Source organism: Aythya ferina, assembly GCF_964211825.1.
Source record: "Aythya ferina genome assembly, chromosome: 1".
Taxonomy (NCBI): Eukaryota; Metazoa; Chordata; class Aves; order Anseriformes; family Anatidae; genus Aythya; species Aythya ferina.
In genome coordinates this window covers 206624215-206640786 of record NC_140296.1, presented here as the reverse complement: position 1 = coordinate 206640786, position 16572 = coordinate 206624215, and the positions used below count along the sequence as shown (strand labels likewise).

The following is a 16572-nucleotide window of genomic DNA, read 5'->3' as shown; positions in this document are numbered from 1 at the left end:
CAGGTCAAAAAACTCCAACCTACCACCACAATTTGGGCCCATGCAATGTTTTTCCACTGCATCTAGTTATCTCTACGTTTGGACAGTGTTATTTTCCTTTAAAGAAGACTGATTAGTAAAAACCATTGTTCTGCAAATCACCAGGACATGGAAGCATGATTAATACTTCTTAAAATATTAAAGTTAACTATCAAAGTTTTCAACAGCTGGAAAAACAAATGACGCAGAGCACCATTCACGGAAGGCTCAGCACCAGAACAGTTTTGTAGTATATTCTCCTTTCCAATTGCAAATACGAAGAAGTCTAGCACATCTGTTACAGACTTTGTTCAGTTTCACGTTCTGTAAGTACATTAGTTTCCTTCAGCAGCTAGTCATGTAATTTAACCCTTCCTTTCCACTTACACACAAGTTCAATATTTGATGTTGTCTGATAAGACTTTTTATTTTTAATGTACAGAACTAAGTAATCCATATTCAAAGAAATCTCTCATTCTGAAACTTATTAGACTCATTGAACATCTTGACATCTACAGTGCTCCGAAAGGAAAGATGGGCTCTAAAACCTTCCTCCAGATTAGAATTACAGCTTCCAACTGTCTGGCAAACACAGTGATGGAGTTCCTGAGACTGCAATGCCCTCAGACTCTCAGAGCTAACAAAAATGGAAGGCCATCAGGACAAGCTACTTTGATTCATGCTTGAAAGCAACTCAGTAGCAGCTAAACTATTTCTACATTGTCATTTCATTTAAGGTATTTCACAGAGCCCAGTAATTGCTATAAATATGGTCTTTGCAGAACCAGCAAAAGAATCCTCAATAAAACAAATCTGGAGCAGCCACAGAGCAATAAGGTGTGCCCAGAGCGTTCTGTGCTAAAAGCTTCCTGCTTCAGTCAGAATTCCAGCACACCAGGATCCTGCAGGTTTTGCACAGCAGACCCCAACATTTGCTGGCCTATGAGTATCAACCCTCAGGACATTACGTACAGCAGGTACTACCACATAATCCCTCCCTGCCACCTTGGACAAATACTTCTTGTGATTGAAACAAACACTGCACGAGATGAAAGTGAATGGGCAAAGCTGAGAAGCTGAATGCCATGCTGGGTATCCTCCTGGAGCACCGTTCTGACAATAAATGTAATACTAAATGGTTACAGCTCTCCAGTATGGACAATCAGGATAATTGCACTCCCAATAACTTCCTTAGCTTGGATTTTTGAGGTGAGAAGACAAGTTGCATTTTTAATTGTGTTACAGCAGTTCTTCTATAAAAGTAGCATGACTTTTAAACACTGAATTCAGCCAGTCATGTAACACTAAATCCACAAATTTACCTTCTTTTAACAATTATTTTTTCCTGCCTTAGAAACATTTCCATATTCATAAGTGAAAAATGTCTAATTGTTCTGTGGACTTTATCAGAACACCATTCTTTTACTCCTACTTTCATTAAAGACTTAATGCCACTGGCAAATATCTGTATAATTCCCTAGAGTTAACTCTAATGCTTTGCTTTTTGTGCAGCTAAATTTATTCTAGGATATGTCTGGGTAATAATTGCATGTTTTATTAAAGTGATACTCACGAAAATGAATAAGTATTTTTCCTTGAATCTACAACTGATGTTGTAGATCAGAAAAAAATAAATCAATAAATATCTATTAAGATATATAAAAAAGAACAACTGTGAGTAAATTGTCAGATGTTTCCAGGCCATTGACCAGTCTTCTGTTTGTTTCAAACCAAAGAAGGTGTACAGTGAGCTTCATTTTAAAACCTGAACCACATGAAGAAAGCTTAGACGCAAAGAGGCTTAAATGCTCAACATAAGCCTCTTGAAGTTTTATAAACTTACTTTATATTATCATCCTGGTCTGCAAACTCCTCATCGTTAAAGCCAAACTGATCCACGAAGTTGGCTGTCATCTGCTGGATCTGGTACTCAGAGAAGGCCTGAGCAATGGAACCCAAAAAGAGCTATCAGATAGGTGTCCAGGTGTCCAGGTGTCAGTTAAGCTGGCTGAAAACACATTTTCTAAGAAAGCACTAAAATAACAGCAAACTGATAAACTTTGAGAAATCACCTACTCCAATCCCCTTTGTCAAAGCAAGACCAAACAAACGTCTACAAGGCCTGGAGAGATGCTTCTCTGATCTACTCTTAACTTCTTCCAAAGAGAGTTATGACTTTTTTCTAAGAAATCATTTGTTGGCTTCATTATTCTCTGTGTTATACATAGAACATTGTACTGGTTTTTATTCATTTGTTTGTTTTCCCCTGATGAACATGAAATTTAACAGCAACTTAAACCCATAATGGACATCGAGAAGGTATTTCTGGTTTCCCACTGCAGCTTGGGTCCTCTGCTCTTCAGCCTGCATGCAGGATAATCGCCCAGATATTCTTTTGGTCACATTCTTGCCTACTCATCCATGTCTCATTCTCTACGTATGAAAAGGATTGATTCTGCCTCTAAACAGAATCTTATGCTTGCTCATATGCATTGTATATTTGTCAGATCACTCCTCCTATTTGGAGGATAATTCTGAATTCTGTGGTTGGCCCACTCCAGCTACAGCTAAGAAATTCAAACACAACAGGACTTTGCCATGACTCCACCGCAGGTGATGTGAAGTATCCACATTCCTGTCTGAGGAGTTCTGCCAGCTCCTGTCAATATTTTTATTAATACTTCTCACAATAAAAGACAATTTTTTTTCACAAAAACAATGCAATTTCATTTTTTTAATGAGCATTATAAATATCAGCACAGGAAAAGAAAAGTATTTGTCATGTCAGTGTAACCAGTTGGAGTATTCGGACAGAACTTTTTCAGCTCTTTTTAACCCTTAACTAGATTTCAGATTGAACATGTTGAAACTTCTATTTTCTGTTACCGCTCTTCATGTTTTTAGCATCAAAAATGGTGGGGAGGAGATTGCCTAAATTCTTCATCCTGAAAAGCAGCTTGCAAATATTTGATGACCCTTCACCAAATTTTGAGGATCCTGACTGATGTCTTTGCTAAATCGCTTTGATTTCCTCAGTTTCTCAAGTTCAGGCTTTTTACTGCTCTTACTGCTACTGTTTAATGATCTTTACTTGCTAACATTTTAGTATGGCTTTTCCAATCTTTAACTGAAGTCAGTATAGCTCAAGAGGAAGCAGAACCCCCCTACCAGCTCCAATTCTAATGCAGGTGGGTGATGCAAACTACCTTGTTGGCTGGGAACTACACCACTATGCCACAGTTTGCCTCCTACACCAGGATGACTCAACCCACTACTGTGCAGAGAACCAGGAAAGAGAAAGAAATATGCAATGTCTCACAGGAATTTAAGAGACATCATGTATCTGGGACTTGGATGCAGTCTGAGCCAAATTTATTCCCAACTGGAGTCTAGATTGAAGCCGGCCACTTAAGTAACAATACTGGAAAAACACTTAAGAGCTGAACACACCGAGAGTAAAATTTACAAAGCTGCTCTATAACAGGAAGGATTTAAGAAGAATCAGAGAAGGAAACTCCCCGGCAACAGTGAAAAACACGTTGTGAACTCACCTGTTGGAGAGAAAGTTCATTGGGAAAAGCACTCTCAATATCTTCATCCTCACTGGAAGAGTGCAGATGGTGAGTGCTCACCTGAAAGAAGAAAAAATAAGGACAAAGGAAAGCTAAGAAAGCTCAAATACTTTAATTCAAAAACACATTAAGACAAAACTCCCCAGAGAGCAGAAACTGTCTCAGTGAATGACACAGAAGCATGGACTGGAGTTTACCAACACAAATGAGAGCTGCTGCTAGTTGAACTATTATGGAGTATATATATACGTATACATGTACGTATATGTTTACAGACACTCTGTCCTTGAAAGCATACTGCATTTAATCAAGAAGAAAAAAAACCAGCACTATCACTTCTTCTTTATTAAAGAAACTCCAGAAGAGAGCAGGCCTATCTGAAGTATGCACAACATCACTGTTCTCACCAAATCCACTGTATTCCTCCTGTTTGTTTCCATCAGCGTCTCTTCTACAAAACTCTCCCATCTCCCTCTGCAGTCTTCAGGCAGCTCTGTAAAACAAAGGTCACCAAAAAGATTACCACAACTCAGAGAGAAAGGCTCAAAGCCAGTGACACATAAATCTGCAGGTGAGCTAAGTGATGCACTGTGTAAGTGCAAACCCAAAACACAGCATTGTATGGGCTATGAAGACAGTCAACTTCATCCCAGCCAGACTCAGCACAGCAAAACAGTGGAAAGAAATAACATTGACTTGTGAAACTTTCAGCCTTTACTGAAATATTTATCAATTTTAATGTAGATATGACAACAAACCAAGTCACTACACTGTTTGATATGCTCATGAGAAGTCAAAAATGGAAATTCAAGTCATGTTTGTAGTCACTGTTTCTGTTAATAGATGCAGATGGAAAATCTTATTTTCTCTCACACAAAAGCTCTCAGATAAAATTAGTTCTCAAAAAAAAGTCCAGTGAAGATATGATGGAAAGATGAGTATCTCTGACACAGCAGAGGGGTAGGGCCTGTGTGATCACTTACTCTTGTCTCTCTCCTCCTCTCAGACAGGTCTAACAATAATTAAGTATATAAACTCCAGCTATAAACATCACCCTAGAATGCTGTAAACCAGCACTCATAGGAAGTATATAAAAATCCACATGAAAAGAAGCATTCTTTAGCACAAAAAGATTACCTCCAGCCTCTGGTTACAAAACCAAAGTTCCAACAGCTTTGACATGAGTGTATGAAAACAAGGAGTAACTGAATTTGGTCTGTTTTTGTTTTTTTTTTTTTTAATTATGGCGATTTGTGATATTTAATTAGCAATCCTTTTCATTACAAAAGGGACCCTCATGTAATACAATACAATAAAACTTTCCCAAAAGTCCTGCAAAGATTATTTAATTAAGGAAAAAACAATGGAATGGAGAAAGCAGATTATACCTTTAATGAACTCGCTAATCTGAGTCTGCATGGGGCCCTTCTCCATGTTCTGTACCACAGCATTGGCTATCCGGGTGAGGTGGCCCATATTGCCTCGCCTCATTCCACCTTCTGCCCTGCAAGGAGAGAACAGCCAGTAGCAACATAACCAGACACCGAGAGTCAGATGGTCACAGTCATAACCCATTTCATAACCCAGAAACGCTGCGAGCTCCCACTGCTGCAGTAGTTTGACATATGCAAGCGTTACTACAAGCAGCGTTAACATAAAAGACGCTGCAGCTCCGAAGCAGCAGGAGCACTCTGCATTCATGCAGGCAGGGCACAGCATGAGTTTACTCAGAACAAATGAACCCTTCTGCATTTTTGCATGTATCGAGAGGAAGAGATTATTCGTCCATTTCTGAATGCACTGCACACTCTTTGTAAGTGGCTTAAACTTTAAGGTAACGCAGTACCTTTAAAGATGAATGCAAAGTTCAATATTCTGGTTATAATTTTCAATAATGGAAACGCAGCAGTAAGAATTTACATCCCTCCTACTAAAAAAGCTTTAAAGCTTTACTTGCAATTGAAATATTTAGCAGATGAATTCAAGAGAACAGAAGAGACTTATCTGCAGCCACGCGTTTCTCCCTTACCAAAGCCCCAAGAAGCCAACACTAAGCCCAGGCAGTCTTTAAGCCACTCTGAGTTAGCACTGCTTCTCCTTCACTGGATAGCAAAGAAGGAATCCAAAAATCTGAGCACGAAGGGCCTGCAATAATTCCACTTTCCACAGTATGCAAACTATTTGGGAAGAAACATGGAAACACCAGTGGTAGACCACTGGCAAGGAATTTCACAGCACCATGTTTAGAGCAGCATTTCTGGTTTTAAACTGGCAGGTGCTGAAAATAAGCTCAGGCAAAGCTCCTAGACACAACGCTGCTACTCGGCTGTAGCATTACATACATTAAAGTACGCCAGGTACTGAAGCTAAGTTCAGAAATGATCATTTCTCTACGTAGCACAGGTGTATGCAAGGTTGACTCAAGCAACCACGAATAAAACTGGGGGGTCGGAAATAAAGTAAATAAAATAAAACCCTCACGAATAGCATGACAGGAAGTTTCCAGCTAATGTTAACTAGGTCTCCAGCTGTACAACTAAGCTTTCTTTCCTAGATGTTAACAGAGCCAGCACATAATAAGGAATTCCATTTTTCCTTGGGAGAGGGAAGGCACTAAATACATGGGAATTAATTCTGAGTTGGTATCCTGTGCTCATGTCAGTTCTTCTCTGTCCTTGCTCTGGGGATTTGTGTGTAGCACCAAAGCTGACAGAACACAGCAAAGCCATCAGCCAGCATCAGCTCCTTGTGGCAACATGCAGTTAGAGCAACATTTTCAAACTTTTGGTTTTCTTTATGACCCCTGCCCCTCTTGGAAAGTGCAGTCATCACCTCCTCAACATCTGAAAAGTTTCTACTGAAATCATCTCAGTCTTTCCCCTAGTGCTAGAGCTGAACATAGCAGGTGAGGAGATTAGATCTTTTGGGAAGAAAACAAACAAACACCTGTCTGCATGTACCCACACCAAACACCAGTCCCCAAACCCAGTACCCCCAGTACCAACTGTCATGGTGTGTAGGTTCCTGCACCAAGGACAGCCCTCTAACCTGCACCCCGAATTCAGGGTTTAGAACTATTCAAATAAAAGTTAACACCTGCAAATGAGTTTTCAGTGCTAAGCTACAGACTTTTGGATGCAAGAGGCATTTTCTTCTGTACCCAGCCCAGCAGGAGACAGCCCCAGCCCCAGCGCCGATCCCTCAGCCCCAAGCCCCCTTGCACCAGGGCAGCTGCAGACGGTGGGTGCAGCACGAGGAGGGGCACGCGGGCACATCTGGCTGCAAACCCCCCTGCACCTCCTAAAGGCTCTGCCAAACACCCCCATGAGAGCTCTGGAGGACAAAGCCTGCCAGCGGACGGGGTGAAGGCACGCAGCCCTTCCCGGAACAGCAGCACTCTCCTGTTCCTCTCTGTAAAAATGCATGGTTTTTTTTCAGCCAGCTTGCAAGCTTGGCTTTCTCAAAAATTTAAAGTACGTGGTGACAGAAGCAGCCTGCAGCAATGCTGTGTCTGTCTCAGGTGCTGTGCTCTGGGAGGACCAACCGAGCTTTTTTCTTTCTGAGTTGAGCAGTCCTTAACTCACTGCTGGAATGCACACAGCAAGCATGTATAATTAACTTTTATTTCAACACCGTCATAAACTGCTGTCAACCACACCACGCTTGGTGGTTTCTACACTTACAGGAATAAGAAGGAAAAAAGAAAAGTGCTGCAGTAAGCTGCTGTTTCCTACAAATTCGTATTGATGACCAGAATTTACCTATTTTAAATTCTAACTACTGAGGCAAATGTACTGCAGTAAAATAATTATGTGCCGCATGTAAAAGTTAAGTTCTAGCAGTTACAAAGTCAAAAATGCAGGGAACACCTAAAACCAGGAGAACCCCAAGAGAAATTCCACGTTCCAACAGGAGAACACATTACCACCATTCCCTCTGCTGATTTTTAAGAATTAGCTCCCAAGCTCTCAGCTTGGAACCTCTGCCCCTGGGGGTCCTAGGGCTTCATCCCATCCCCTCATCAAGCGCATAAAATTATCTTTGTATGAACTCAAACTTCTGAAGGGACACCATCTGAGACACCTCTCTGTTAGCCCAGTATTTATTTTCACCCCTAAGATTCTTTGCAGCGTGGTGACTGGAACTGTTTGCCATGAAATATGGATGAGTCCTAGTCCCCATCTAATTTAATGAGGAAAACTCTTAAGCAGGAACCACAGATATTTCTGCTGCCTCCAAAGCTGTGCACTATGACAGCTGTGCAGCAAAATTTGTTATCAACTGCCCAAGGGGTTGCAGGCCTGACAGCGAGCCTAAAACAGAGTGGGACTACAGTGAACTTTGAAGCTATAAAGAGAGAAAAACAAGGAGGAGGGACCAAAACATTCAGATGGGCTAAGAAACCGGAGTATAGGTAATACTTTCACTTCAATCTGTGTGGTGGTATTTTGTTTGCTTGTTTTTAATTATTTAGTTGTTACACCAATCAGCATGAAAGCAGCATTAGAGAAGGACCTGGGGGTGGTGGTTGAGAAGCTCAGCAAGAGCCAGCAATGTGTGCCTACAGCCCCCAAAACACCCGTACCCTGGGCTGCACCAGCACTGCGTGGGCAGCAGGGCAGGGAGGGGATTGTCCCCTCTGCTCTGCCCTCCTGAGACCCCACCTGGAGCCTGCGTTCAGCTCTGGGGCCCAGCAGCAGGACAGGGACGGGGCAGAGCAAGGCCAGAGGAGGCCACGAGGGTGCTGCAGGGGCTGGAGCCCCTCTGCTGGGGGGCTGAGGGAGCTGGGGGTGCTCAGCCTGGAGAGGAGCAGGCGCTGGGGAGAGCTCCCAGTGGGCTGCCAGGGGCTAAAGGGGCTGCAGGAGGGCTGGGGAGGGACTGTGTGTGAGGGGTAGGGCAGGGGGATGGCTTTGAACTAAAGGAGAGGAAATTCAGGTTGGATGTAAGAAGAAATTCTTTACTACGAGGGCAGTGAGACCCTGGTGCTGGCTGCCCAGAGGAGCTGGGGGTGCCCCATCCCTGGAAATGTTTAGGGTCTGGTGGGAGGTGTCTGAATCTAAGCATTTTATACAGTTAGAATATTAAATGTGCAATCTAGGGCAAATAAGCTTGCCCATCTCAGTTTCTACACAGCTGCTCACCCTAGAGAAATATAATTATGCACTTATGAAAAGAAAAAAAAAAAAGGAAGAAAAAGTTAAAATGCTATGTAACATTTTCTGACAAAGCAGGAAAGAAGCATGTTGTGTATTTGGGTTGAAATGTTGTAAACAATAAAAACATTCGTGCTTTCACATTATACACCTATCTGGTGAATTTGGTTTTTAACATGCAAATAGTTGAAATCCCAAATCATAATCAAAATCCATACAACATTAAATTGTAAATAATTCAAATAATTGAAAGTATATTTCAAGTGAATATTCAACATCTGCAGCCCTGGAACAAGGCCTTCTGAACCCCAAATCCCTTACTGTATTTTGTCATTGGCTTCCCAGGCATCCAATATCCTTTGCACTAGGCAGCATTTCTGGAACAACTAGAGAAAAAAAAAAGAGAGAGAGAGGAAGAACATTTCAAAAGTTTGCCAAAGAAATACTCATGCCTTAGGAAGCCTGTACTGAACTAGAGTTACTTTCACTCATTCCTTCACTCCTACTGAACAAGAACTTAAAGTTCAGCACTTATCTTTATTAAGAGCTCAAGTTTCTTCTTTCTCAATTTTTTTTCTCAGAGGATCCATGGAAAACAGCAAAACATATAAACATCTTCAGTCTGGTTTTGAGCTTCGCAAGCCCCAAAGTAGGAATAATTGTTGTCACTTTACAAATACAACAAAATGTTTTCATCATTAGGGCCAAAATAGAGAAGCTAAAATGTGGTTAGTTAGTTGTAGTTACTATAACGGTTCTTTTTTTTTGTCCAAAGTTTATATGCATCTTTATAAAAAAATTAGAAGGAATTCGCAAGCCCATTAAATGTGATGGGTGGTATGTTTCCTAGTAACCAAATGCTAAAAACAAATTTACAAAAGCAAATACAGTTCCAACCAGAACCGGCAGAACCAAGTTACATCCAAACACTTTTAAATAAACTCCGTGCTCTCGGACAGTTCATCACATCATTCCCCTGCTAATGCATATTCAGACTGAATCAATCAGTCTAAAATTCTCAGGTGACATGACCAGACTTACATGAGTAACCATGATATTCTCGGTATTGTTTTCTGGAGCCTCTAAGTTCTCTGTGGCCACGTTTCCATTCAGCACCTCTTCTTTGCTTTCTAGGTCATTAGTAGTTGTTTTTCCCTCTTGCACAGAGTGTGAGAGAATAGCTGCTATGGACAATTCCACTTGGAAATGCAAAAAGTTATTCCATGTGTATTTAAAAAATAAGTCCTGGAATAAAACAAGAAACAAACAAACTAAAAATCATTCTAAATACACTTTCCCATTTTTAACAATCAAATGATATTAGAACACTGCTCAAGTAATTGTTTAATCAGCAATTACACTAAAAAGAATTTAGGATCCACTTATATCTGAGTGTGCTCAGTGCTCTCTGCTCTGATGCATAATTAGCTATGAACTGAGCACAACGGAAACGACCTCATCGACAGCTAGGGCTCTTGTAACACAGGAACACTGAAAATAATGTTAGCTATTCCGTGAGTGAAAAATATTAACAAAATTTATAAGTATAAAAATAATTTTCTGAAGGACTGTCCTGCTTATAATGGCAGTCAGCTCTCAGCATTATGAGGCCTGTCTCCACAACGTCCCCGAGCTTTCTCAATAACCAGACTGTTTGGCATACGCACTACTGAACTCTTGTAACAATAAACTTGAAGCAAGATGTTTGGTTCAACATATTAAGCAACCGTAATTGTATTACAAAAGCTCCTTCTTTCAGCAGATTAGGGAAATAATGTGACTGGCACACGTGAAACAAACTACCTTGCACTAAACAGATGAAAGGGAAAGTAAAAACGCTCTCGGTTTGAAGCCATTTCCCCCCCACCGTTTGCAGTGTCATACTGTATTACTCACAAGTAATAAATTCATGGTACTGAGTCTGCATAGTTCCTGATTAATACTGGGAGTGTTTGTGTGAAGCAGAGCAGCTATTAGACGAGATCCGTGAAGACGAGCGTTCCCCAGTGGCTCTTCCAAGACACCAATTGTAGTTAGGATTGCTGTTTTCTATCAGAGAAACAGATATTGAGAACCTCAACAGAGATCAACATTCCCTTTAGTATATACGCACATCGATTTGCCTAAATATAACTACTTCTTTTTCTTACGTAAATATTCTCTGCAGGTAAACCTAAATTACCTTCCCACATAGGAACAGTGTCCTGTAACTATTAGATTTGTACTTCCAGAACTGAAGAGTGAGATCAAAATATCCACTAACTAGAAGTCTCTTTCCCTCCCTAGCCACCCTTACATAAACCATCGGTCACATCTCTGTGCTTCTTAGTTTTCCTCCAGTACAACACACTGGCTTTCGATTCCTACTGCCTATTTCCTAAGCACGTGAATTATGAACATTAAGTGTGAATTTTTCTTCAAAAGATACAAGGTAGAGTTTGCCTGTCTCAACTTTCAGAAATACCCAGGAATCCCATGAATAAGTAAGAGGAAACCCTGAAATCCAAGTCAGCAGCAATTTGCTCCTGAGAAAGATGAGATGCCTTACCTTGGGAGGGCTGAGCAGCAGCTGGTGGAAATCTTTTAGCCTTGGTTCAATACCATGTAAGATGCTGCTATTGACAGTGTAAGACCTTTCAAATCCCTGAGTGTATGAGTCCATCAGTCCTTCCACCCTGTAAAAAACAAAAAGCACAACAGTCAAGATTTGACAAAATCTTGAAATGGCCTCTAGGCACGCTGTCCATGTTGGTTATTTTCTCTTGAAAAGCAACTATGAACATGAAGAATAATAACAGACAGCTACTGAAGGTATTTACGTAACTATGTTATTATATTATTTGCAAGATGATATTCACATAATCAAAGCTGTGAATGAGATGAGTGGGAAGACAGAGAACAAGCTGTCTGTGGAGCTGACAAAGACAAATTACTGAAGTGCTTCCTGGTTTTAAAACTTCACAAATATTTGAGGAGTAAAATGCATCAGCAGATGTTTATATCTATAAACATTTGTTAAAAACTAGAAAAAACTTTCTGCAAGTGTTCCAAAAGATGTTACCTAAGTATCCTATCTAGTGAAATGCTAGAGCAGACACGTAGCTATGCTCACAGTCAGACCTCTTCGCTGGTAAGCAGTAAATCGTAACAACTATTAATAGCCCCTTCCAACAGCAAAGTCTCATATTGGAATAAAATAAATGCTTTCATTTCAGCTAGGCAGGCATGTTCTAGATTGGAACACTTAAGTCTCTAACTCATAAATCTTCAGAGATCCCAAGCACAAGACGCAGCAGAGTCAGTATCTCAACTTCTCAGTTTTAACTGTACATGACTCTCTGAGTAACAAGTTGTTTGCCCAGTGCCATCTTCTGTCTGCTTCTCTCTTCACTAACTCTTCCTAATCTTCCATTATATTTGCCAGTGTTCATTATTTTCTTCTTTTTTAAAAAGTGAGACCTCCAGTGTCTCTCTTCCCCAGAACCCTCTATCCCCACCTCTCCTCTATCTCCATAAAAAGAAATAAAAACATGATATAGTTTTGAGAAACAAAATTAAAACTATATAGCCACATACACACTATCACACAGATTAGGCCTGCTATACCATTGTCCCCCATTCTGTGTATATTCTGCTGTGAGATCTCTGATATAACAGACACAACTCTGCTACACACGTGCAAGAGAACTGGAAGAGCCCCTAAAAAAGCCAAGGTGCCCTTTTTTGGCTGTCATGAAGTACAGGCACTGCATCAAACAAACAGAAAAACACCAGCTTTTCTTGTACCCATTTCTACGCAGTATTTCATGTTAGGTCAAAAAAAAATTCCCCCTCCCAACCCTCAATTTTTTTCTTAATTAAAACTAGACCAGAATTCTTAAAACTGTTCTTGCTATGGAAGGAAGTGTGCTGACTTACCCAGAGCGCCTTGTTTCCAGCAATGTTAGAAGAACTTGTGTTCCATTCACTATGCAATTTTCAGTCTGTTCGCCATCGAACATATTCTTCAGGAGTTGCTCCACACATTCCTGCCTGTTGATCAACACACACACATCAGCAGTATTAGAATCAGAAATGTTTGGCAGCTGCTTTAGTCACCAGAAAAACCCACTTCTGTTTTTTCCAAAAGAAAAAGTTGTTTGTTTGTTTGTTTTTGAGAAAAAATAGAGACATTCCACGCAAATACAAGAATGCTTCTGCATTAGGTTCCAAAGTTGCTTACGCATCACTAGGTAAGACCTAGTTACCAACACCCGGACTCCCAAACAAAGCTGGTTCTCCTGTATCAACAAGATACATCTCTTAATTACACACTGGAAAACAATCAAAGTGTTAACTCGGTCAATTTACTTCGTTAAAGACAATATGAAGCTATGAGCTCATAGTCTAAAACTATCCATCAGAATCCCACAAAAAAGAAAACAAACATTGGAAGCTGACCCTTATCATTTGCCACTGGCATAGTAAGATCCAGGAAAGAGAGGCCAACAAAATTGTAAATAATATGCACATTTGTAATAGTCTTAGCTATTATATACTTGAAATATTTTCATCCATTCACTTTCTCTTTGAGCCCTTAAATCAAGATACCTTCCAAATCCTGACAGATTTGGGGCCAGGTGGAAGGATCACCAAGTGAAGTCTTGAAGACTCCTGGAGTTGAAATGAATTGTGACATTCCTTTATAGTCTTTAAAATGATTTTGATACTCAAAAACAACCTTAGAACTGAAAAACAATCATCACAAAGGTAACAACACGTTTTTCTCTCTGCTATCTACTATGTTAAATGAATAAAAGATATGAGGAACACGAGGTTTCGGCTGGCACTGTTACCCATCTGTAGCTAGTGACTAGAGCAGTGCCTGCTTCCACCTCTGGGCTGAGATTCTCTCCCCATTTCTAATTCTGCAAATGTTAATGAAATTTCTCCAAAATCCAGTACTCAGCAAGTGCCCTTCTTGAGTTACTAAATCACATATCCAGCTAAAATCAGTACTACTCAAGTTCACGGTCTAATTTTTACTATTTCCTAACATTTGAAAAAATCTCATTTACATTTGTACACATATGATGAGATAAAAGTGTAAAAATACATGAATAATGTATGAGATAAAACTATTTTAATAAATAGCATCTAAATACACTTTATCAGCACAAGCTCAAGTGGCAGAGTAAGGAAAAAGTAACCATGTACTGTGATTACCCGAATTCACTTTTGTTGCATCCAGGTAATCTACGAAACAAACTGCTGCAGACAGTTTAGAAAATAGTTATTGACAATCTAGATTTGATTTTTATTCTGTAACCCTAATCATGGCTCCTTCTTGCAGCAATACTTGGTCATTAATTCCTGATTCCTAGATTAAAAAATGTTATCCAAAGATCAAAAAAGGTGACCAGTAATGCCTGGAAAAATTACCAGAGAAAAGAAATGAAATGAGATATGTGACAGGAACAAGATGTGTGACAGCTGTGTGCCACCAGCAGAAACGTCAGTGGTGCAAAAAGTCACTTTTGTTGAAAGTATTTTTTCTTCTAAATAGTGAAGTGGTATAACGATTTTAGAAACGCTCTTTGAAAGTGCAAAAGCATGTTTATTTATCTCATGGAAGTTACAGATAGTGCTTGAAAACATGCAAAGCATGGCACAGACAAAGAAAACCACACAAGAGAGGGCAGCTGGGAGGGAGAGGGAAAGAAGACGAAGCAGCAGCTGAAGACCATCCCATGATGTATGAGCCAAACCTCAAACTGCAGCTTTGTACAATTCTTTGTGCAACCTGGGAAGTTTGCTTGAATTCTACCACAGAGGCTCTCACGGAAGACCATGGGGCAGCAATCTTCTGCCCCGAGCACAGCAGGGCTCCGCATCCCTCTGCTGAACTAGTGAGAAAGTCAAAAACTACCGAGTTCTCCAGGCTGCCCGCCCCTGATGCCGCTGCAAGTGCTGACACCTGTTAAAGGTGCCGGGCTTTCCAGGTGAAGCAGCCAAGCAGGAGGCTCATCGAGCAGTGGAAGGGCTCAAAATTGATTCAGCTTTGATGAGATGCTGGATCAGGGATGCAATCTATGCTGAATATCCAACGTTGTGCTTACTTGATAAAAAAAAACCATGGCAGGTCATTGGACACAAGGCCAGATCCGCCATATTTCTGCAGGTGCAATCAAGGAAATGATTTAAAAAAGAGCATTTCCTCAGAGGGGCAGGCTTATCCTTCAAGCCCGTGGAAGACCCAGCACGTATCTCCAGAGAACGTGGCTCTTCCGAGTTTGTGTGCAGCACAACTCCCATCCTGTTATCACCTGTATGCTCCAGATCCTTTCCTAACAGCTGCCCTTGCTGTTCAATTAACATTATTTGGGAAATAACTCCTAACAAAAATACTCTTCGAAAGTTCATCAGCACTGTATTCCCTCAGTAATATTACAGAAGTCAGCTTAAACCACTTCAGATGGAAAAAAAAATCCTCAAAGTTTCATGGAAAGTTGCCTGGACATACAACTGCAGGTTCTGAAAAGTGCTGGGACTAGAAGCACTGCTGTATCCTTTCTTCAAGAGAACACCTTCTATTGGACGTAGCTTAAAAAAACTGAAATAGTACAAATGCTTCTTTCGCAGGCTGTACACTAGAGTACCACTGTATTACTAGCTTAAGTCTTTAAAACAACCTGCACTCACCAACAGTTCCCAAATGGTGGAATTCACTAGATTCCACTCCCCACGATTACAAGTGATGCCTTTGCTTAATTTATACAAGATGTACAAACATGACAAAACAGCTTGCAAAGCAAAGCAGCTTTTCTGCTCTTTCCAGCCAAACTACCAGGCCTAATAAGAGATGACATCTCTATTTACACATCTTGTCTGCAAACCAGAAGTCAGAAAATGATAAAAACCAATTCTATATCTGCACTGTGACATGCCTCCTCTAATGAAAGCAGTGCACCATGTTTCTGAGACCCAATGACAGCTCATGAGGGTCAAAGGTGTCAGGGGTCAAAGGTGTCAGGGCTCTGAGGAAAAAGGACTACCTGGCAGCACCTCTAATGTATTGAGGTACCCACTGGGATGGCATACAGAGATTTGAACTTGCAGCCTAGCCCTAACATCACAAATAAATGGATGGGAGGCCTAGGGAGGCAATTAAATTGTGCAGGGTTCCTTCCTTCAGGGTTCAACAAAATTTGGAGAATAAAACCAGATTAATGATTCAGTCTAAGTAAAAGCCAAGCAGACAATCTTTGGTGAGAAGAATCACGAAGCATCTTGGCAGCACCTTATCTATGCAGAAGTGCAGACAACCCAAGGTCTACATAAGTTAAGAAATCTTCAACTAATACTTGGCTCAGAAGCCAAAAATAGCATGCCAGAGGACATTCAGAGCGTGTAAGCAGGCTTCAGAAATATTTGGAAGGCAAGCTGAAAATGCCCAGTACAAAACCAAGTGCACAGTGACGTGCAAGCTACTGTGGTGAGAGAGTTCCTTCTGTTGTCACAGCATTTTCTTCCCCATTTGGAAGGACAGTAATTTGACGACCTGAAACCTGTCTGTACGGTGCAATACATTTACTGATGGGGAGGAAAAGTCACTGACTGGACAAATAGGACTGAAGCCTTTCACATCAAGTCACACTCGGCACTGAAGAATATAGTGAATACAGGAATGTTAGGATTTGTCTTTGTGGGTTTTCCCTCAACTGTTGCCATCACAGCTCACCTTTCTCCGAATTCACCGTGAGATTTGAACGCACTCCCCAGCGTTGCCTTGCCTTGAGCTAGACTGTGAGCTTTGAGAATCATTAACCCCAACCTCCCGCATTCATGCA

At 40.8% G+C, this 16572-nt stretch overlaps 1 protein-coding gene across 3 annotated transcripts in view; it reads right to left on the bottom strand.

The window, feature by feature from the left end:
- PPP6R2 (protein phosphatase 6 regulatory subunit 2) overlaps positions 1 to 16572 on the bottom strand; it is a 106052-nt gene that overhangs the window by 34101 nt on the left and 55379 nt on the right. For all 3 annotated transcript variants that reach the window (XM_084520611.1, XM_084520609.1, XM_084520610.1), the window contains 9 exons: positions 12662 to 12775; positions 11292 to 11418; positions 10640 to 10792; positions 9785 to 9988; positions 9065 to 9129; positions 4979 to 5094; positions 3998 to 4083; positions 3570 to 3650; positions 1862 to 1959 (listed from right to left, as the gene is read on the bottom strand). In XM_084520611.1, the coding sequence (XP_084376737.1) occupies positions 1862 to 1959; positions 3570 to 3650; positions 3998 to 4083; positions 4979 to 5094; positions 9065 to 9129; positions 9785 to 9988; positions 10640 to 10792; positions 11292 to 11418; positions 12662 to 12775 (1044 nt within the window). The remainder of the gene's footprint in view (positions 1 to 1861; positions 1960 to 3569; positions 3651 to 3997; positions 4084 to 4978; positions 5095 to 9064; positions 9130 to 9784; positions 9989 to 10639; positions 10793 to 11291; positions 11419 to 12661; positions 12776 to 16572) is intronic.